The 23,089-nt window shown below is 39.8% G+C and overlaps 1 protein-coding gene across 2 annotated transcripts in view; it reads left to right on the top strand.

Annotated features, from left to right (window-relative positions):
- The window catches only part of TJP2 (tight junction protein 2), a 68,875-nt gene that overhangs the window by 32,568 nt on the left and 13,218 nt on the right, over positions 1 to 23,089 (top strand). For both annotated transcript variants that reach the window (XM_082336166.1, XM_082336167.1), the window contains exons 3-11: positions 11,602 to 11,655; positions 14,503 to 14,627; positions 16,996 to 17,098; positions 17,782 to 18,361; positions 19,909 to 20,012; positions 20,161 to 20,314; positions 21,362 to 21,470; positions 21,581 to 21,720; positions 22,229 to 22,295. In XM_082336166.1, coding sequence (XP_082192292.1) covers positions 11,611 to 11,655; positions 14,503 to 14,627; positions 16,996 to 17,098; positions 17,782 to 18,361; positions 19,909 to 20,012; positions 20,161 to 20,314; positions 21,362 to 21,470; positions 21,581 to 21,720; positions 22,229 to 22,295 — 1,427 coding nt within the window. In that variant the 5' untranslated portion in view covers positions 11,602 to 11,610. The remainder of the gene's footprint in view (positions 1 to 11,601; positions 11,656 to 14,502; positions 14,628 to 16,995; positions 17,099 to 17,781; positions 18,362 to 19,908; positions 20,013 to 20,160; positions 20,315 to 21,361; positions 21,471 to 21,580; positions 21,721 to 22,228; positions 22,296 to 23,089) is intronic.

The raw sequence follows: 23,089 nt of genomic DNA, 5'->3' as shown, positions 1-23,089 counted from the left end.
CTATACATCTAAGCGCCCTGTGAATTTAGCAGGAGATGGAAGTGCAGCACCTGGTGCTTGCATGCCTTTTTAATATGCAGTGTGAGGGGGAAAAAGAAACAGGCTTTCTTTCTGTTCGTCTGTGCTACGGGGGCAGATATATTTAGTGTGTGTATATATGTATGTAAAATATATTTTTATTAATATATCTTAATATATTTATATATCAGATTATATCCTAGTATTACATTAATACCTGAAAAGCCTTCATAAATGTTCCTTCTAGAATATGGGCAAACAGACAAGATAAATGACCTGTTCACGGCTATCAGGATATACTAGGGTAAAGTATATTCATGAGGGTAGTAATCTGTTTTATCAAAGATGGATTAAAAAGCAGGACAGAATATATTTTCTCATAGTCTTAGGTACCCTTAAAGCCACTCAGGAACTTTTATTTTCCTGTCTTTTCCATTAAAAGTTTTTTCTGTGTTGCATTGATTTTCCTGCTGCTGGCTGGCAGGCCAGGCCCACAGAGTTCTGAATGGAGTTAAATCCAGTTGGCCACCGGTCACAAGTGGTGTTCCCTAGGGCTCAGCGTTGGGGCCAGTTCTGTTTGGTATCTTTATCGGTGATCTGGATGAGGGGATTGAGTGCACCCTCAGTAAGTTTGCAGACGACACCAAGTTGGGCGGGTGTGTTGGTCTGCTGGGGGGTAGGAAAGCTCTACAGAGGCATCTGGACAGGCTGGATCGATGGGCCGAGGTCAATTGTATGAGGTTCAACAAGGCTAAGTACTGTGTCCTGCACTTAGGTCTCAACAACCCCATGCAACGCTACAGGCTTGGGGAGGAGTGGCTGGAGAGCTGCCTGGTGGAAAAGGACTTGGGGGTGTTGGTTGACAGTTGGCTGAATATGAGTGGACAGTGTGCCCAGGTGGCCAAGAAGGCCAATGGCATCCTGGTTTGTATCAGGAATAGTGTGGCCAGCAGGACCATGGAGGTGATAGTGCCCCTGTACTCGGCACTGGTGAGGCCGCACCTTCAGTACTGGGTTCAGTTTTGGGCCCCTCACTACAAGAAGGACATGGAGGTGCTGGAGCATGTCCAGAGAAGGGCAGTGAAGCTGGTGAAGGATCTAGAGCACAAGTCCCGTGAGGAGCAGGTGAGGGAACTGGGGTGGTTTAGCCTGGAGAAAAGGAGTCTCGGGGAGATTTTATTGCTCTCTACAACTACCTGAAAGGAGGTTGTAGCAAGGTGGATGTTGGTCTCTTCTCTCTAGCAACAAGCGATAGGACGAGAGTGAACAGCCTCAAGCTGCGCCAGGGGAGGTTTAGGTTGGATATTAGGAAAATTTTCTTCACTGAAGGGGTTGTCAAGCACTGGAACAGGCTGCCCAGGGAAGTGGTTGAGTCTCCATCCCTGGAGGTATTTAAAAGACGGGTAGACGTGGTGCTTGAGGACATGGTTTAGTGGTGGACTTGGCAGTGCTAGGTTAACAGTTGGACTCGATGATCTTAAGGGTCTTTTCCAACCTTAATGATTCTATGATTATATATTTAATCTGTTCCTTTAATCGAATCTAGCTTTCCTACCCTGGTGTATCCTTGAAGGTGAAGCTTCATCTGATGGCTGAGTTGATCTTAGGTGCAGAGTTCCAGCATTCCATCTGCTTCATCTCCTGGTATTCAGCTGTTCCTTGGCAAGCCAGTTCAGCTCAGACATGGCAATAGAGTAGTCCGGTGGGAAAAGATGAGCAGTTTTTTTGATGCTTTGGGATGCTGTTTTGCCTTACTTTGAAGAGCCAAACAGCAGAATTCATGGAGTGAGTCAAGGGGCTGCATGTAAATGAGCAGGAGGAGTCTGGAAATTCTTATGGTCAAAAGGAAGTTGTTGTTTAGTTCGTATCTTGTGAAATTGTACCCTGCTTATGAGGTAGATGTGTGTTTGGGAAGAGAAACCTGCATTGCCAAAGATGAAAAGGGGTGTTGGTCTTCTGTGAACCTTCCAAAGGTACTCATTTCTAGAGGCAAGGAAACTTTAATGAGCCTGAGAAGAAGAAAGCATCTAGAAAGCAAGCAAGCAAACAAACAAACAAACAAACAAAAAACCACCTTGGATTTTTATTCGCTATTTCTAAGGTGAGTTGTGACTTGAACTCAAAATGTTTTAAGAAAACCGTGATGCTCCAATTTCTTCCTTTCAAAGTGCTTGTCCTGCTTTCTGAAAGTCTTCAATATAATAGGTAAATGTTTGGCTTTAAATATATAGGAAACACAGTTTTCTCAGTCTTCTTAGGTAGTGTCTTACTGGCATGGACAGTTAAAAATTTCCCTGAAAAACAGTTTATTCACCCCCCCAAGAGACTAGTGTATGCATTACTTAAATATCTTATACATACAGCCTCCTGAGTTTTATTTAGGTGTTTCTTTAATACAGAGTTGAAACAAATAAAGCTATTCAGATATATAGCTATTCAAAGATTACAGAGCTTTACTCAGTAATCCCGCAACAGGATGCCTCATGCCACATTCTTTACCAGCTTCTTTTCAGTGTCAGGGTGACTTGTTACTCCTTTTATTTTTTGGAATTGCAGAATAATTAAATATTTGCAAAATTCAAATCCTATGCCTCTATTTTGATGTGTTCTTTCCTGTGCTTGGGCAAATTTCTGCAAAAATTCTTTCAACTGGGGATGGTATTTCACACTGTGAACCATTCGAAGAATGCTAGTGCAGGGACTGCTATTATGGGCAGATTGTGTGATGCCCTTCATAACATTTAAGCGTTTGTCATTGACATGCTGTGAGCTGGATTAAGTGATAAATTTTGAATTAAAAACCCACAACTTGTCAAAGCTCCAGATCAGCGGAGATCTTCTTTTTTTCCGTCTCCTTTGGCTTATTTTTTAAATAATTTTTGTGCACTACCAAATCTGGGGCGTTATGCCGTGAATGTTAGTAACAGGACTACAATGCAAGTGAGACCTAGATGTGGTTGTCAATTAATATTCTCAGTAGTCTGGTGAACAGTGCTGTTGCCCTTCATCTCCTCAGTTCTGCATGGGACTGGATTGTAGTTCAGTTTGCAGTCTGAAAGGCATTTGGAGTGTCATAGTGCAACGCGAGGTAGAAATGAATGCAAGTTCTGCCACCCTGGAATTTTTCCCCATCTGTTTGCTGGCTAAAACTCCCACAATGGGAGAAGGTTGACCCCTGTTTTCCTATTACAGGGTCTGTTTTGTTGTGAGACTTCTATTTGACAGAAATGGAGGAAATCTGTGTGTTTGCTTCTGTGCACAACACATTTCAGTGGATAGGCTACTTGATTTGAAATCAAGAAGCCTGAATTATACTCTTGGGTCTGTAGCCAATGGCTCTGGTACTGGGTATTTTGTAAGAAGGAGTGGTTTTGCTAACTGGAAGCAAAATGTGTAATGAAATAATGCTGAGCACAGTGTCAAGTAACGACTGTGGGTGTTGTCGTCATGCTGGATTCAGACTGTTCCTGAAAGGAGTAAAACAAAAACGCCTTAATTATTGTCTAGTAAACAGTTCTCATTTGATGGTTTTAAAAGTTTTCATGCAACTTAAGAAGTAAATATTGGTCTTTGAATGGCTGGAATAGGCATATTGTACTTAGGTAGCATTTGCCAGTGCTGTTGTAGATAGAGTTTACAAATTATAGCAAGTGAATAGTGTAACTTTTAAGTGAAATGAGTAAGAAAAATTTTTTACATTATCACTTCTTTTGCATTAAAATCAGTTCTGTTTGTGTTTCTGTGTAACAACATTCAACTTATCAAATATAGGAAAAACAAATGATTAGAATTGTTATGCTCAGTTTATATTTTCTTTAAATAGGTCTTTTTAGACAACCCTTATCTTGAGATTACTGCTTCTAAATGCATTTTGGAAAAAAATGTTTCTCGCACAGAGTCTGATAATATATGATGAATGTACTCGTTAGCAGCAAAATACCTTTTCTCTGATAGCAAGGTATTTGTTCTTGTCAAGTAATTTGGGAGAAAGCAAAGGCTATATCTAACTGATAATTCTCCATTGGAGGGAAGGGGAAGAAAGGATTGTCTGCACAGCTCACTTAGACATGAAATTTTTGTTCTCCTTCAAAAGTTGTCATTCCAGTGCAGAGGTATACTTACTTGTACAGTATCTGATTTTTTTTTTTTAAACTTACTGCATCCTGATAATATAACTATCTTGATGTTAACAACTATCTTGATTTTACTCGAATGTGAAAGTAGAACTGATGATCTCTTTACATGGAGTTGTCCCTTATGCATATTTCTCCTTCATGACCCTAGGAGCGAAAAAAAAAAAAAAGGTGTTTCTGCCTTGTTGAAGAGCAATTTCATGCTACTCCTAGTGAGTATCTGTTGAAAACCATTTTTTATCACTTCTCTTCCCTTAATCTGAGCCATTCATCATTCTGGGAACCTGTTTCTTCAGGGCAATCTGTTGCTCTTCGGGGGGTTGCTGTATTGGTGCAGGAGCCTACACAAAAAGTAGGGAATGCTTCTCTGAACTAGAACATTTATTGGTAGAAAACAAGGTACCTCCTTTTTTTGTGAGATGTTGGCTGTATTGTAAAAGATCCATGGGTAAATAGTTTTTCGCATCCTCCTAGATCCTAACCAAAGATCTGCCGTACCATATGCAGATACTTCATGAAAACGCTTCAGTCAGAGCCTTCTTACTTCAAAGTGGGTTGAGCATCCTTCCTTGCTGTAGGGGAAAGGCCAGATGAAGGTCCTGTTCCTCTTGAGTCATTTTTCACTATGTTAATTAAGAATACTTGGCAGGCTCTGGATATGCAGCCTGTGTTACATGATCATCTTTTCACAGTCATCTTTAATAGCATAGTAGGCTATGGCCTGCAGCTGAAAAAGAGGTGTTGACCTTCACACCACACAGTGATGTACAGATTGCTTCTCATTTCACTCAGCCTCCACTGTCTATTGAGGGGATGATCTCTTGGGGATCATCCAGAAATTGAAGTGGATCAGCATCTTTGAATGCCTATAAATCAAGAGCCATCCAGTTTCATCTGTCATAATTGCCTTTATGCAGGCAGGTGACATGTGAGAGCAGTTTCTGAATTCTCTAAGGATGTATCTGGTCTTTGAGACCAGGTATGCTGCTGACATCTTGGTGCAGCTCCGGAGTCCCTCCGCTTGGCTGCTCATATCAGTGGCTAGAAGAGCCTCTGTCCCCATCCTTTACAGGTGGGTGACCAGCAGTTAAACTTGAAGTTCTTCATTATCTTCAGTATAGGAGTCTGTCTTTAGGGAAAACATGGACTCAGCTTTCAAGGTTTTTATGCTTAAGTCCATGGTAGCAGATGAAGGGGGTGGGGCAGGGAAGAACCTATTTTTTGTGTCACTTCCATAGTGGAGCCAACAAGACCATTTCAGGTTTCCCTTCTGTTTACTTATACAGCCTTGCCTAGATTATGTGTGAGGAAACACCCTTTTTCTTCTCCAGCTAGAGAGGAAGAGATCAAAACAGACAGTGCTAGGTGTAAGACTTCTAGTTAGCTTTTCTGCTGGGGAGACAGTGCCAAGGTAAGGAAGTTCTTTCTTCACCTGGGTGAGTGGAGAGATGCTGCCTTCTGCTGTAAGGCTTTGTTGTGACATTCTGAGGTTGCTCTGTTGAGTTTTCTGGGAGCTGTGCTTTTCTTCTCATAGTCCCAGTTTATAGAATAGATCATCTTGCTTAGTTTTCAATTTATTTTTCCCTACATGATTCACAAACATTTCATTGTCTGGATAGACTTCCACAAAGAACCAAGGTGTGTGTCTCTCATTGGAGTTGAACTTGCTTTCAAAAAGAGTTTCCATTCTAAATGTCTGTGCATAATAGATGTAAAATAGGTGTGAAATGTGAAAGGCTTGTAATTGCGTCTGTAATTTTGTGCTGGGGGTGAAGTTGGGCTTTAGTTTCCTTTACCCTTTGTAGAGAGGCATGCAGATAAGGTCATAAGACGGTGTTTGGGACAGTGCTCGTTTGTTAGTTTTAAAAAAAAAAAAATTCTTTCCATCTCACTTCAGAAAATTGAATAGAGGAATTCCTATACTGGAGAAATTGTTTTCCTCCAAAATGAAATATCCAACACAAAAGCCTTTGTCTTGCCATTAACTCATCAGTCTCTTCACAGCTCCTGTTCAGACTATGCAAGAAAATTTGCAGTAACATTCCTAGACTTTCTCTCTCTTTTAAATTTCTTTTCAGGTTCCTTTTAAATTTTGGTGGAGTCAATCCATCTTTCTCATTTTCCTTTAGGGAAAAGACAGTCCAAAGCCAAGGGAGAAGAGTCCTTGCTGTTACAACCACTACAGCTCATAGACAATATTTCACTATTTTTGTTCTCCATGTCCTCACAGTCTTTTTTTGGTGATATTTCTCTATTTGCAGTGCTGTTGAAGCTTTGTCAGGGCAAGGGGGACGAGAGCAGGAGAGCTAAGACGGGGCTAGAGAGGTCTCAAATACATCCTTACATTTGTTTCTGCTTCCTGCTGTTTTTGTAAAAATAAATAAGTAAATTTAAAACACAGTTTTGGAAGCTGTGAATATGAATCTGTTCAGAGGAATGAGTTTTTTCTTTAGAAATTGTTGATGGAAATTCTAAACTATTTTGACCAAACTCTAATGAAGGTCTTAAACTACATACATCCACTCGTGCTCTGGAAGTGGGAAGCCCCAGTCAGAGGCTGGTGTCAGTGTGTTTCTCCTCGACCCCCTCAGTGCAGTCTGAACAGTGTTTACTCTCGGCAGCTCAGCGCTGAAGGTGCAAGCCTGTGTTCATCCTACTTCTGCTGGCAAGTGCAGAGATGGGGTCACAGTCAAAACACAGGACGTTGAATTCAGTCTTGATTTTAAATGGGGGGGGGGGGAACAACCTCTACATTTTACACTGCTGTCTGAATTCTTACTCTTCAGCAGTTAAAATTGTTCACTAATAAAAAATACAATCTAGGTTTTGGTTAGCATTGTGTACTGAACTTGGCATATGTTCCTATCTGTTCACTGCCTGTGAAACTAACTGACATGAAGTCTAAGGGAAAAGTTCGCTTAAGGCTTAAATTTCACAGCATTCAGGTGGCATGGATGGAACTGATAGCTTGACCTATTTTGCAATGAAGTCATCTGTTTGGCTGTATGATTAGCTTATTATTCTTACAAATAACTTACTAAATCTTTGAGGGCAGAGGGAGTGTGTTCTTTGCGGCTATTAGAATCTTGTTTCACTTTCCCTTTTTGCTTGCTGGAGCCAAGTCCACAGTTCTGCAAGTGTTTATATGTAATTTTACACGTGCAGTTGAAGGGATTACTTACATGCATACAGTTATTTCTGCATAAGGACTTTCTGGATTCAGCAGTTAAATTGTTAAGACTTGATAGAGGCTGCTAAACCACAGTGATACTTAAAATAATGGAGTCAAGGGGTAATTTTTACTGTAAAATATTATAGTCAGAATAGGAATTTTTGAATACTCTGCACTGTGCTTCTTAAGCCTTTTTTCTTCAAAGTTTCAAGTAGCTTCCTGGTGCGGTAAACCCATATGTGCTTGGAAGAAGAATAACTTGCTACATGTTGATCTGTCCCTGTCGCTTCATTTTTTTAAAAAAAACATAAGATTACAGTATTGCTTTTTCCTGGGATCTTTTAAAGTGGGAGTTAGTTAAACTCCTGCTAGATTTCCCTACTGTGGTTTTCATGTGTTTCTGTGTGAAACTGATGGCAGGATTTGTTCGAGTATGTAGGCCACTATTGTATTAGAATTACATAACCGTGTTGAGTGGTGGAAACAGATGAAAAGACGGGGATGTACGGCGTCCTCTCGCAGATTATATCCTGCAACAATGAAGACAGCCCAAGTTCTGCAGAGAATGTGGTCACATGCAGTCAAAAAGTTGGGGATTTTGAAAGGGCACGTGAGTTGCTTTTTGTTGCGTCTTGCTCCTAGTCTCCCCCCCCCCCCCCCCCCCCCCCCCTTGTGTATCCTTCCCCTCTCCAACTCACTTTTATAGCCAGATAACTGTTGTGGCAGGTCTTCTGGTTTTGTTCTTCTTTCAGTGTGAATGAAGTTGTCTTTGGTGATCTCTCCCTAGCAAGTAATTGCATAAATCTCTGATGAGTGTCATTGAGAGCTGCAACAGCTGCCTGTTCACGGCGCGCAGACGATTTTAGCACTTTGACTAGTTTCCTGCCAAAGATTCTGTTAAGCGGTCTATTTTGGGTATGTAGAAAGCACCTGTCATTTTGGTATATGAGCATTAGGCAGATTTAAGCAAATCCTGACTACAGTGTTCTAATTGGAAATGGACTGACTTTAGTCACTAATAAATTTAGACTAGCTAATTACAGTAATTTGTATTTACTGCAGGTAGCCTGCTATCTGTGTGAAACCTGGATAGACTTGCAAAACAGTTACTGTTAGTGACTGGAGGTGGGGTTCTTAACCATTTTGCCTGCCTTTCTCTCTTCAGTGTCCTGGTGTGCAATCTTGCAGTGAAATGGCGATCCTATAAGGGATGCATAGGCTGCTCAGGATCCCTTTGTGTTTCCTTACAGACGAAATAGGAAGAAATTGGCAAGGTGATGGAGGCTTTTGTAACGCATGCGTTCAGAGGAGAGTCATGTTATTACACGTGGAATATAGGAATTTTGCGATTGTGGCAGAGACTGCAATCTTAGTGTTGATCAAGTCCTCAGCTGATGATTTGTAACATTTGTAGTCTCTCCCTCCCTCTCAATCTTCTCTTCTCCATTAATCTGTCAGTATGGGTTAGCATCGTGGCAATGGCAAGCAGCAGTATGTTTTATGATGTTGAAGAGATTATTGCTTAGAGATTTGAGGGAGTACAGATGTGTTTTGTGCCTTATGGGCTTCCAAGGTGACCATTCAGTTCTCTGAACTGTGTTACAGAGCCTGCATAGCTTTATCAGTATGGCAGAACTAGTCTGGTTGTCTTGGTAATCATGTTGCACAAAATCAGCTTTGCAAGTACATAGTGTACTTTCCTTCACTAATATAGCAAACAGCGAACGGGAGACAGTTTCCCAAGGAGCAGTTTTTAAAAATTTATTACTTTAACAAATACTTCTGAATCTAAAAGTGAATTATTTAATTAGCTTTTGTTTAATGTTCAGTAACAGTTTCAAGCTAAAAATAAACCCCCAAGATCTACACAGAAGGTACCTGAGGCAGTTACTGATACTATGAGGAACTTCTAGGAACAGATGAGATGATACTATAGGCTCAACATCTTGCAAGACCTTAATTGTAGTGTCTGTAGCCAGTAGTTTCTCTTCCATTCTTATTACTTATTTTCATTACCAGATACCATGAGACTTACTTGTCAGAGCAAAATAAACTGAACTCTGTTAGTTTACGATGCTTTGATTTGCGACACGATGTGTCTCTCCAGTTGTGCACAAGGTTTTACTTCTGCCACTGCTCACGGGAGGCCTAGTTTTCTGGAATGAAATTCCTATAAGCTTGCCCATTTCATACCCATGAATCCATCCCCAATATCTTTTCTGTGTTTTCCTCAGTCCTTTTTTTGCAGTGTAATACTGAATAAGCAGTCATTTCTCAGGCCTTCCTTTAGTAGATAGTGTAGTGAAAGTGGTGTTAGAGTTTCTGGAAGAGTAAGGCAGCTATGCTGCTCTTTGTCCCCATGGGTAGTAAGCTCTTGTCAATTGTATCCTGCCTGCCTTGCTATTTTGCCTGTGCAGAGCTGAACTCAGTATTCTGGGCTGGGAGGTAGCATTGGTAAGAACTGCATACAGTGCAAACTGAATTTAAGTGATGTTCTTGTTACACGTGTGAGTTGTTGAGGCTTTTATAGGGTGAGAAGGATGGAAAAGATTTTCCATCTCCCCTGCTTCTACTAAATTTGAACCCACCTGCTTATCCTTCAAATTTTACCCATCATTTGATACTGTCTTTCATTTCTAAAAGTTTCTTCAGTGAAGTCAACTGGAATTTAGATGACACTGAGGCTCTTCTTTAGCACAGACTGATTTTCTGCAGAGCTTAAAAATATCATCTAGAAAAGCAGGGTACTGATGGTGTAGCCAAGGTAAACTGTTTACGCATTTTCATGCATGCCAGACAAGCAAGCCTAGTCACTTCTATTTACGGCAGCATCACAGCAGCTCAGAAAAAGCACTTAGTTAAGGAGAACTCTTCTACTTATGGACGGTTCTCTGTGTAAGAGAATATATGTAGTGAGACAGTTCAGTGTTAGCTAGTTGAAGGGTTAGACATGTCAGCTGGTTAAATGGTAATATCAGATAAAATAATTTTACCACGTGCTTCGTCAGAGTAATTCACTGACCCAAGACATAGATGTTTTAATACTAACAGTTATAAATGCCACTCATTCTTGCCTAATCTAAACAAGTAGAAATTCAGAAATACTTATTTGTATTATTTTTAATAGAAGCCATCCTCTCCTCCAGCTATTTTAAATGAATTCTTTAATTAGACCCAAAAGGTTCTGGAAACTGGAGAGCATTGTACATTTTCTGGCAGAACAGTGGAAATTTAAGTGTTCAGTGTTGTAAAATTCCTGGTAAGAATGCTGAATGTTTTGCGTATTCCCTCAGGAACTCTGAGCAGGACTTAGGTTTTAAGTTTGTTTTTCAGTACAGTGAATGTGCAATGGAAAATGTAAACCTAGTTCCTCTTTGGGGTGCTCAGAACCGACTGGAAGAATACCCCATGGGGTTCTTTGTATTCGAGAAACAGCATCCATAGCTTGCTAAACAGTTGTGTACTGCCTGAAGACTTTTACTCTGGAAATACAGGGAATGCTTTAAAGTACAGGCATGCCCTTCTTATTTTTCTCCTTGTTTTACAGGGCAGGCACTGAAGGGGCTGGCTGTGTACTATATGATGCATCACAGCTGGATGATTATTCTGTATTATATTTTAAGCTGTGATGTTGGAAAGATTTCAGGTTATATCATGTAAGATAAACTGATCAGTTCAGGATCAGTTTTAACTGGAAATGTGGAAAAAAATGTTTCTGAGAAGTGTCAGAAATGGATATGCCAGTGCTATGTAATGATACACTGTGTTTTCCTGTAAAATTTAATTTTTTGAGAGGAACCTAAGTACTCAGTTATGTAATTCATAGTGGACAAAACATTTTGTTAAATCCACATGAACAAGAAGCAAAAGGTCTGAAGGCTAGTTCATTTTGAAAACCTCGGTTTCAACTGCTAATCTTATTGCATACCAGAATGGACAGGTCTTCCTTAAGTATTTTGTGTTTTACTTGAATCGGGGCTATATAATGCGAGTGTGATCTGAATTAAATGCTTTTGCTGAATGAGACTTTTCCAGAAAATCAGAATGAGCTGTTAAATTGGTGAAATGTGAAGGGATTCTACCACCCCTATTAATATTTTTTGCCTTTTTAAAGAAAAAAATCAAAATTAATTAAAATACATACATTTCATGCTAATTCTACCAAATTATTAGAATACGCATATTATTTTTATACCTGTGTTTTAATGGGTTATTTCACATTTTAATTTAGATAGTTGTATGCTTTGTGTTTTACTAATTGGTTTCTGTGTGCAACAGGCCTCAGGCATGGAAGAGCTGATATGGGAACAGTACACTGTGACCTTACATAAGGTGAGTGAGTGCCTGTTATATTTTTAGTTTTCAAATATTCAAGCACTGGTTTAGTCTAAATATGTTTTACAATAGATGTTATTAGCATATCTGAGTGTAGAATAGGATTAATTCATTGTCCAAATCAGATATGTTTTTCATTTTAAAGCTTAATTGCTAGTTACTCATACAATAGCGTGACTCTTTAATGTTAAGAGTAAATTAAATTAACAATTTAACTGCTATATTTGCTACTGTTTGGTCTTTGTAATGACAGTATAATATACCACATGCCAGCCACATAGCTAAATTCGTCATTGAATAACCTTAAAAACAAAGCAGATGGTTCTATCAAGCAGTTGTGGTTAATGTCCAAGCTTATAGTAATCACTGAACATGATTCCACTGTTGGGTTTTGTTGTTTGTTTTGTTTTGTTGTTTTGTTTTGGTTTTTTTGTTTTGTTTTGTTGGGATTTTTTTGTTTTGGTTTGGTTTTTTTAATACTTTAACAGTGTAGAATCTAGTGGAAAACTATTGTCATCAAAATTTCTAAAATACATGGACTACAGATGTCACTTCTAACAATTCTTCTAAGAAAAGAGGAAGTATCTCATTGTGTGGAGTCCTTTTGAGTTAAAGAAAGTAGACCCCTTGTTTCTGAGTTCTCTAGTGGCTAGGCTGCCACACTGTAGTACAGGATGTGCACTTTGGCAGTGGTGGTGGTGGTCTTCCCAGCCGTTCTGATGACCTGGGTTCAGTGAGGAGCCTGTGCTGCGCTGCTTACGTTTTTTCTTTTTTTTTTTTTTTTTTTTAACATGTTCTGCGATGAACTCAACTTGATGACCCAAGGTAAATAGCGATCTTTCCTACACAGCCTGTTTATGTGCTGAATTGTTGAGAAAGGATTGTTTTTCAGGTTACAGAAGTAGGCAGGAGAAACGTTGCAGAAGCAGATCTTAGTTCCTGTAATTTCCAACTTTTCAGATCTTGAATATCCTATAAATGATCATTACTTCTTTGCCTCAGAGACAGGTTTGTACTGCTGAAGTGGCAAAGGGCTATTGGACTTGCTGCATCAGCCACTACCAATGAATTTTACCATTATTTTCAATTGTGTGTTACTTTGGCTTGGAGCATCAAACTGCTTCCTGTAAAATTAAGGTGCATCAAGTGAAGTGCTGTTTAAAAAAGAAAAAAAAATTGCTTTTTTTCCCCCCCCTCAAAGAAATAACCACTTAATATTGACATTAGTGGAACACAAGCTGGCATGTGAATGAACTACACACTCTGAGTGTGAGCTGGGGGAAAAGCCCCACTTTAATTTGGTGTGTTACTTTGCCACTACGTTAAAACATTTTGTTTAAATGTAGCATAATTTGTATTTTATAGTGATAGGAGGTGTATGTTAAATAGCTGATAAAATTAAACCTATGTGTTTAACAAAATGTATGGGTTTGTGCACACCTTCTTGTCTACAGTTCAGTTAGGATAAAAGTTCTCATGTCTAGTGTTAGAGACATGCTTCCTTCACACCCTATTAAGTAGTTCCCTGATTTTATGAATGCCATATTAGGGCTTATGGATCTGATATTTCTATGACAACAGGTTTGACACAAATTACATATTTAAAAAAATTGATTGTGAGAGAGGATAGTTAAAGTGAATTCACAAGTTCATTGCTTACTTTTTATAATCAGCCATGATCTTGTTCAGTTTGATTGAGGAATAAGTAGTTATTACAAACTAGATAGCAATCATAATGAAGTCGAGATCCTGGAAAAGCTATTCCAGTTTCCCAAGCATCACTAACAAAACAGATTTGTCTAACAATAGATTTGGTATGAATACCCAGTGGGATGGTGAAGCAAAATGCAGGCTAAGTTAGTGAGTCCTTTGCTTAATTGGGTAGGAGTGGCTGGAGAGCTGCCTGGCAGAAAAGGACCTTGGGGTGTTGGTTGACAGCCACCTGAACATGAGCCAGCAGTGTGCTCAGGTGGCCAAGAGGCCCAATGGCATCCTGGCTTGTATCAGGAATAGTGTGGCCAGCAGGACCATGGAGGTGATAGTGCCCCGGTACTTGGCACTGGTGAGGCCGCACCTTCAGTACTGGGTTCAGTTTTGGGCCCCTCACTACAAGAAGGACATTGAGGTGCTGGAGTGTGTCCAAAGAAGGGCAACGAAGGGTGAGGCGTCTAGAGAACAAGTCTTACAAGGAGCAGCTGAGGGAACTGGGGCTATTTAGTTTGGAGAAGAGGAGGCTGAAGGCAGATCTTATCGCTCTCTACAACTACCTGAAAGGAGGTTGTAGCGAGGTGGGGGACGGTGTCTTCTCGCAAGTAACAAGCAATAGGATGAGAGGAAATGGCCTCAAGCTGTGCCAGGGGAGGTTTAGATTGGGTATTAGGAAAAATTTCTTCACTGAAAGGGCAGTCAGGCACTGGAACAGGCTGCCCAGGGAAGTGGTTGAGTCTCCATCCTTGGAGGTATTTAAAAGACGGGTAGACATGGTGCCTGAGGACATGGTTTAGTGGTGGACTTGGCAGTGCTAGGTTAACGGTTGGACTCAATGATCTTAAGGGTCTTTTCCAACCTTAACGATTCTATGATTAATTACTAACCATCACAAGGCTGTAAACTGAGGTTTTGGAACATGGGAACATATTGTCTTGTTACATGGATTTGTAAACCCATTTCTTTTTAAATCTAGAGGTACTGTGTATTTCTGCAACTCTCTGCATGCAACTGTCATATTTCAGGTAATATCTAGGCAGGGTGCAATCACAGAAACATTCATGTTACTCTTCTTTCTCCCTATCAGAATTCCTATGGATGGAATTGAGTTTTATTGTATTTGTTTTTGTTGTGAAGGATTCAAAACGAGGATTTGGGATTGCAGTTTCTGGCGGCAGAGATAACCCTCATTTTGAAAATGGTGAAACATCGATAGTCATTTCAGATGTTCTCCCAGGTGGTCCAGCAGATGGATTACTTCAGTAAGCAATTTCTTATTTCTCTGTCTGGCATATTTTGAGGGGCATGGCTGTAGACTTTACGTATAACCTTCAGACAGGCTTGGTTGAACTCCTGGTGATGTAATCCACTCAAGATTTGATGCCCTCTTGAAAACCTAGATGTCTGTTTTAAAAAAAAAAAAACACAAACAAACAAACAAAAAAACCACACCCAGCAAAACAAACAAACTCTACCTGGAGGTGTTTTTACTTGCTATTTTGTAAGAAATTAAATTTAAGTGGTGTTGAAAAGCTTTTATAGTTATGTTTCTCTTAAAATTGCATTTGTTTTGAAGAAACAGTAGAAATACTTAGTATCTTAAAACATTCTCCCTGTTCTTCTTCCAGGAAACAGATTTGTTGATCAATCATTAGTTTTCAAGAGAATGGCTTAAGTCAGCCCAAAGAAGGGTCTTCAGTCCTAAGGTGTCAGGAGCAATAGTAGGGGAAGGAAGAGAAACAAAAGTGTTTGCTAAATATCTATTTTATATTTGAAATAAAGAAATATTGAAATAAAGTGTTTCTGTAGTCTTCCGGGTAACATCATCCTGGGTGAGGCAACATCTGTCATGGACAAGTAATTTTAAATCTGTAGACTGAGATAAACAGTTTCTAACCCACTGCTGATCAGTTTTTCATCCTTTGACATGGAATACCTGTTAAGGACTAGAAAATTGGAAGAATGCCAAGTTGTGCCATAATAATAATTCAAAAGAGTAGATTCTGGCGATTTTGCCAAACATTTTTGGTGAGGTAGTGAGAAGGCTGACATGGAAGTAGTTATTGAAGGACTGGATAAAAGGATTATTGTGAAGCAGGTAACAAACCGTTCTCAACATAAGCATACAAAACCTTTTTTTTTATAGCAGTGATCCCTGCACAACACCACTATCATCCATCCTGTTCCATAATTGCCTGTGATTTGGGAATAAAATCATGTCCACAAATTATGTAAGATCCTGGGGAAATTGATGATGACAAGGCAATACCAAGCAATTTGGACGCATTCAGACAAAACAGGTTCTGAAGAAAATGGAATGCAAAGTCATTCCTCCAACAAACCAAGGAATATAGGCCTAACCTTCAGCGTCTGGGAGAATTACAATCCTGCAATCCTTTTTAGGGTGGAGTGAGCATAAATAGATAGAAGCTCTCAAGGTAGTGTTGCAAAGTGAAGTTTGATACCATCTTTGAATGTATGGACTGTGAAGAGAGCTATTTTAACTCTCACATAAAGCCCAGATGAAACTGATACCAAAATATAGCGTGCTGTTCTGGCATACTCATTCAGTAAAAGGAATTGGAAGGGTATGAAAAGAGGCACAAAAATCATTCAGGAGTTAGAGAAAGTGCCTTACAAAGAGAGGCTTAAAGTATGTAATTTTCTTATTTAAAAAGAAGATTGTGATGTGACTTGATTACAGTGAAGAGAGAATAATGGATACTGAAGATTTATTTTACCTAGCAGAAAATGGCATGGTAACCAGTAACTGGTTGAGCTAATGCTCTTACTGTAAGGCTAGTAACCAAGTAGTCACCAGAATAAACTAATACAAGGAGTGGTAGATTTTTTTTTTTTTTTTTTTTTTTTTTAAAATCTCCTGCACATTTTGCACTGAAATGCCTTTCTGGAAGGTTTTTTAATTAATTATGTGTTACGGGGCTGCCTCCTGGGTGGTTGGCTGAGTTAGGTCTTAATGGTCTATTTGACATGCAGGAGGTCTGAATAGACAAGTTAGTAATCTCTTTTGGCCCATGTTTTAGGGCAGGGAGGACTTCTTGTGTATTGTAGTTTGGTTTTTACCCCCCCGCCCCGCCCAGTCATCTTTTTTCAGAGTAGATGGGACCTGAATACCAGTCTTTCAGAAAAGTATACTAGAGTGGTACTTGTCAAGATTTGTCTGAATACTGCTATGGCTGCAGCAATTTAAAGCTCTCTTGAAATTCTTATGTTGGTGTGAAAAAAATGTAGCGCTACGTGTGAAAGACTAGGAGTTCTGAAAGAACTGGAAAAAAGAATAAAAGTCTTAGTACTCATCACAAATATTCTTTAAAAAACAAAATCCTCTTTGACGCTATGGGCAGATACTTAAGCTGGACGTAGTATGTGTACAAAGATATGCACCGCTACCCAAAGTCTAATTTTTAAACATACTGAAAGCTTCTTTTAGTATTCAGGAATTGTAGCATTTGTATAACACAGTTTTTAAGCAAAACTCCCTGTTAACATAAATGAAATCTATAAATTCCCCCTGAAAAAAAAAAAAAAGAAATTTTGTTCCAGTGTTTTCATGAAGACTCCTCTTAAATCCTTTTTTTCTCTTTTTTTTTTCCCTCCCATCCTCTTCAGAGAAAATGACCGTGTGGTCATAGTTAACGGGACCCCAATGGAAAATGTTCCGCATTCTTTTGCAGTCCAACAGCTTAGAAAAAGTGGAAAAGTGGCCACCATTGTAAGTAAATCACAATTGTATTCACTCTGCAGTGGTACGTACCTGTGTAACCAGTCAAGATTTTTGTTTTCGTCTATGAAGTGTACTATAAATGCATAAAGCAAAGCAAGCCTTTGCCCAATAGAATGTACAAAGTAAGTAAAACAAAGCAAAGACATAGTTTCTACAAGTGAAACAAATGGAAATTAAACAACAGTGTCACAAAGTTACCCTGTTGAAAAGCTGGGAATAAAATGTACGTCCTCAATCTTTAGTTTTACTGAATAATGAGTGGTAGTTGGAAAAAAATGAAAGTTATGTGAGGCAAATGATGTCTTCCATACACAGACCTTGTCCAAGAATTTGCTGTCCAGATTGGCATCTACAATTCTGTCTTTTGGGGGCTTGTCACATTTTTTTTTTTAGAAGTCATCTAGAAAAAGAAAAGAAGTATTCATTACTCATACTCTTGCAGAGGTAAAAGAATGTGGTTGCTGATCAGATTTTTTTTTTTTGAATTCTCCTGTTCTTTACCCTCTCAGTTAGTAAGTATTTCTTCTGCATATCTAAATAGTCTAATTTACTGTTCTCTCTCCGCCCCCCCCCCCCCCCATTTGAAAGTGTGAAGAATATTCATCTGTTGAAGTTCACATTCTGACCATTGGAGGGGTTTTTGTTTGTTTGTTTTGTATTGCACTGAACAGGTAGTGAAAAGACCAAGGAAAGTGCAGGCTGCTGGGTTGAAAAGAAGCCCCTCCCTTGACTATGAGGACAGAGCTTTAGATGTAATGGATGACCATGCAGAATTTGATGGCAAAAGTGCTCGAAGTGGCTATAGCGACAGAAGCTGGCATAGCGGTAATGATGGGCGCAGCCAAAGCTGGGGAAACAGCCTGGACCAGAGTTATAGAGATGAGCAAGACAGAGGACGTAACCGAAGCAGAGACCGTGACAGGGAATGCAGCTACAGCAATGATCGAAGTCGTGGTAGGAGTGTTGACAGGAGCTTGGATCGAGACTATAGAAGAGATCGGAGCAGGGGAAGGAGCATCGACAGGGATGGTGTCTATGAACGGGACTACAGAGGAGACTACAGCCCACCCATTTATAGTCATGGATCTCAACCTGATCATAGATATGGGAGGGAAGCGAGGAGTCAAAGTCGGGACAGGCTTCGTTCCCGAAGTCCTTCGCCTGACATACACCATCAACATGAGTACCTAGGACCGCAGGATCAGAATGGACCCATCAGTGTTCTCTTAACAAAGGGCAGACATAATGAAGGTAGGTATGGTAGGGGAGGAGAGGAATTGACTTTTAATACAGCATCTTATTTTGGTGGGGGAAGGAGAAGAGCTTAATATTCTCTGCTTTTACAGGTTAAATGTTGAGATTTCTAACTGATCACTTAAGTTGTTCTTTCGTTCTTCCTGGCTGGTTTGGGGTGCTTTTTTCCCCAGCACCTTGAACTTTACCTTTGAACAAAGAACTGTTCACCCACATCATTTCAGTCTTTTCAAGCCACTGTGTCCTTTGGTTTTCCATTTTCTCTGCCCTGTTCTTCTGGTGCTGGTGGGAAATGTGGATCTGATCGTGATTCAGATTACACTTGCCACATCTGCAAAGGGTCAGCTACAGAGGGTGAAGAGTAGACTCTGCCTTTAATAATGCACCTACTCCTTCCCTTCAGTGTCATTAAAGTAGTTCCAAGGATTGTTTGGTTCTGAATACTTCAGAATGTAGTTAAAGAATACTGAAATAGCAACAGCTGAAACAGCCTTTCCTTGCTGAGTATTGGAGTGTGTAAATGAAAGCCAAAAGCTGGATCTTTCCTGTGCTGTGAAATAAAGACTCTTGGGCTGTAAAGTGTATCTGAGATTGTTGTGCATTCTCTCCTGTTTGTTTTTTTTTGGGGGTGGTGGTGGTGGTGATTTCTTTCTGGGGGTTTTGTGGGTTGTTGTTTTTTTCTAATCTGCCCTGTTGCAATTTGTAAGAATTTTCTGCTCAGGTAAGCTTTGTATGCAGGATCTAACCTCGTTTTTTCCTTGACTCTGGCAAGGATCTCTTTCCCTCTTTCCTCTTCTTCCCTTGCATGTAATGTTTCCACTTGTAAAGATAATGCAGATAGGTACACAAATAAGAAGAAATTTAAGGTGTCTTTGTTAAGTTTTATATGTAGCTAGTATTTTTGCAGTAATTTCTGCCATTCATATGGATACTCTGCAGACTTGCTCAAGTGTGGTGATTGTTTAAAGCAGATAACTTTCTTTTCTTTTCCGTTGTTCTAGGATGTGTGTGTTTTAAGAGTGTTGCTGTTCTTTTTAAGTAGTAAATATACTGATCCAAGTAACCTGGATCAAAGGGAAAAAGGGGGTGGGGGAGGGGGAATCCTTTCCCTGAAACAACTGAGACACTTACTGGGCTACAAACAGGACAGGGTCAGCATGCAGCAAGTCATTAAAAAAACAGCTCTTCTGTTAGCGCTATTTGACCCTTTTCCCCCTCTACACCACGCAAAATATGATACAGAGAGAGAATCTAGTCCAGCATGTCAATAAGCACCTCCAGAACAAAGGCATTGTTCTGCTATCGAAAGTGCAGACTAATCATCCATTTGTGATTGGTTTTTGACTGCTGTTTGTTTTTTCTGTGGTGACAGCACAGAAATAGGAGAGTTAGCCTAGGGGTAAGTGGGTTTGCTAGGTCTGCATTTTTTTTTATTTTCTTTTCTCGTGGTGTAATGGGGTATGTTGCATGTACACTGTGTAGTTTTAAAAAAATGCATCCTCACTCATCTTCTAAGCTACAGTGGATTATTTCCCTGATTCCAGAATATGGTCTCCGGCTTGGAAGTCAGATCTTCATAAAAGAAATGACCCGTACTGGCCTAGCAACAAAAGATGGCAACCTTCATGAAGGGGATATCATTCTCAAGGTCTGTTCTGGTTATACTGCTAGCAGTTTAGCATGCAGTTGTTATAGTGATTACTCTGGAGTAAGTTATGTTATCATCAAGTTTAACTTGAGCACAATATGGACTTGTTTGTTTACTCGTAGTGTTATTTTTGCCTTTTTATGTCCAGATCAATGGTACAGTGACAGAAAACATGTCTTTAGCTGATGCCCGAAAATTGATTGAAAAGTCACGGGGGAAGCTCCAGCTGGTTGTCCTCAGGGACAGAAAGCAGACACTGCTCAACATTCCTTCATTGAACGACAGTGACTCAGAAATGGATGGTGAGGTTTAATGTGGATAAAAAGTTCTGGACTCTGTGCAGGGACAGAATGGAGCTTATAGTGTTTTGCTGTGTTGGAGTGGTACTAGGTTCTTTTTTAAAAAAAAAAAAAAAAAAACAAACACATAACCAAACACAAACAAATTTAAGTAATAGCCAATTAAGCATCAAACCCGCTTCCTTTAGGTGAAAGAAGAATTTTGTAGTAATCATATAATTACATTTTGGGCAGGGGCAGACATAGAAGAAGCAGTGTTGGTCTGGCAAAATCAATCTTACTTACCGGAACAAGCAAGTCAGTTGCTTTAATAAAAGACTTCTGTTTTAAAAACAAGTGGATTGGACTGGTCTCTCCTTCTGAGGGCATTGACATTCATGGCAGCATTCAATGGGAGGGAAAAATGTCAGGACAAGAGGAAATCAAGTCCTCCTGGACAACGGGTTTCTATTTCCAGCATCTATTCTGTACAAATGATCTTTCACAGTGTATGAGCTATATCTGTCAACATAATCTTGCTTTGAGAAGGACTTGGGATGTTTGGGGGAGCAGGATGTTACATTATTTAGTGCAAGATATTTGTTTCTCTGATGTCAGAATACTGGGTGCAACTTTTTGTAGGTTTTACTGTGAAGGCTGAGATGCGGTTCAAGTCTGAGGGCTGCTCTTTTTGTTACTGAAAAGCAATGATGTGAGGACTGTTATTGGGAAGGTGGTCTTCTGTTTGGGAACCTCCATGAGACCTCAAATAAAAGGCTGCAAACACTAGTTAATGAGTCCATGGAATGCTCAAAGTAGTTGTGCGATGTGAGTGTGTTTCCTAAAGGTTGTGTGAAACCTTCCTGAAATACTTTCCAGGGGATAGGGGAGTGGAAGTATTAAAAGGCATACAGCACTTTTTGAACCCTGGTCAAATCCAGCTCAGAACAGGAGTAGGCTTAAAGGTTCAGCATATCTTACATGTGAAAGCTTTGTAAGTAAATGTGGTGATCAGATGTGCAGATAATTTAAACAAATCCTGCATTTCTTGATTTGCTGCTCTCTTTACAGACATTTCTGAAATAGAGTCAAACAGATCATTCTCCCCTCAAGATGACAGATTACATCATTCTGATCTAGATTCACATTCATCCAATGAAAAGCTGAAAGAGAAACCAAAGTAAGAAATGTGGTTTTTTTTCTAGTCCCTTTTCCTAATGCTTGTCAAAGAAACTCTGAAAATACATGGCATTCTTACCTATATTTTTTTTTTCTTTTTCTTTCTTTTAGCGCAAAAGATGATCCATCCAGTAGGATGTCCAGGATGGGAGCAATGCCTACACCATTCAAATCGACTGGTGACATTGCTACTCCTGCTGTTACAGTTGTAGACACAAACAAAGAGCTGAAGTACCAAGATGACGCAGCAGGTCAGCGTTTTAAGTTTTTGGTTGACTGTTTTTCCCTGACCACAGAATGTCTACTTCCCCAATCACGTTGACATATCTAGTATACTCTTCATGTCAACCCCATCCTGACACACAGAGAAGAGGTCTGTCTTTGCTTTGTGGTGCAGAGAGAGAAGAAACACTTGAGATTATTTCAAGGCAGTTGCTTATTAGAATTACCACCTCAAAAAGCAAGTACTCTCCTAGAGCATCTACTGTAGCCTATTGCCCTAAACAGCCAAATGAAGCTATTCCTGAAGTCTGATCTGGCTTGCCTGAAAGAGTTGTGTATCCCTCCCTTGACCTTTTTGTTCTTTTTCAAGAATTAAAAAAAAAGGGAAGTAAATCAATTCTAGTCAAAGATACTTGACATTTAAATCTGTATTAGTCTTTGGCATGGAGGGGTTTGATTGCTATCTGATAGCTAAAAATTGCTGCCATTTACAACTTTTTTAATAGCTCAGTAACTTCTGTTGGCTTTTACATGCAGTGTCTCAACCAAAAGCAGTTACAAGAACGATTCTTAAACCCAGCCCTGAAGATGAAGCAATCTATGGGTAAGGCTGCACTTGCTGTGTTCTTTTGCACTCAGTGTTCTTCCAGTAACCTGTACCTCGTTCTTGGTTGCATGGGTTTCTGGGGGTTTTGCCCATTTGGAGTGATACTCACTTTATAGCTTAATGTCAAGAAGAGATGACATGGCTTCTAACTGACCATATTTGAGTTAAACTTAGTTTTAGAAGTATCTGCCTGGAAGGTATAGACTTGCCTTCTCCGTGGAAGGTATAGAACACCCTGTGCTTCTACGCTTGCATGGGCATGCAATGGTATATTTTTATATTTTAGTTCTGCTCTATTTGGCACTTTGAGATAGTATTTGGAGTACTATGTCCATTTTGGGTCTCCCCAGGACAATAACGACATTGACACACTGGAGTGAGTGTAGGGAGTAGGTGGCTGCAGCATATGACCTATGAGAAAAGATCGAGAAAACTGGGTTTGTTAAGCCTGGAGGAGAGGACTGAAGGGACATCTTATTGCTGTCTGCAACAACCTAATGGATAGTGGGTTTAGAGAAAATAGAGCCATACTCTTCTCAGAGGGGTACAGTAGTAGGATGGAGAGTAAGGGACACAAGCTGGAACATAGGAAATTCTGACTTGATACGAAGAAGAAAACTTTTTATTATGAGGGCGGTTAACCACTGAAACAGCTTTCCCTGTAGGTTGTGGTATCTCCACCGCCAGAGATACTCAAAAACGTAACCAGTCAAGGCCCTGAACAATATGCTTTGAGCAGAGGGCCATTCTAACCTGTACAATTCTATGGAAATGTATTTTACACTTCTGTT

Source organism: Platalea leucorodia, assembly GCF_965183815.1.
Source record: "Platalea leucorodia genome assembly, chromosome: Z".
Classification (NCBI taxonomy): domain Eukaryota; kingdom Metazoa; phylum Chordata; class Aves; order Pelecaniformes; family Threskiornithidae; genus Platalea; species Platalea leucorodia.
Note: the sequence above shows the minus strand (reverse complement) of the source record. Positions and strands in the feature narration are given on the sequence as shown.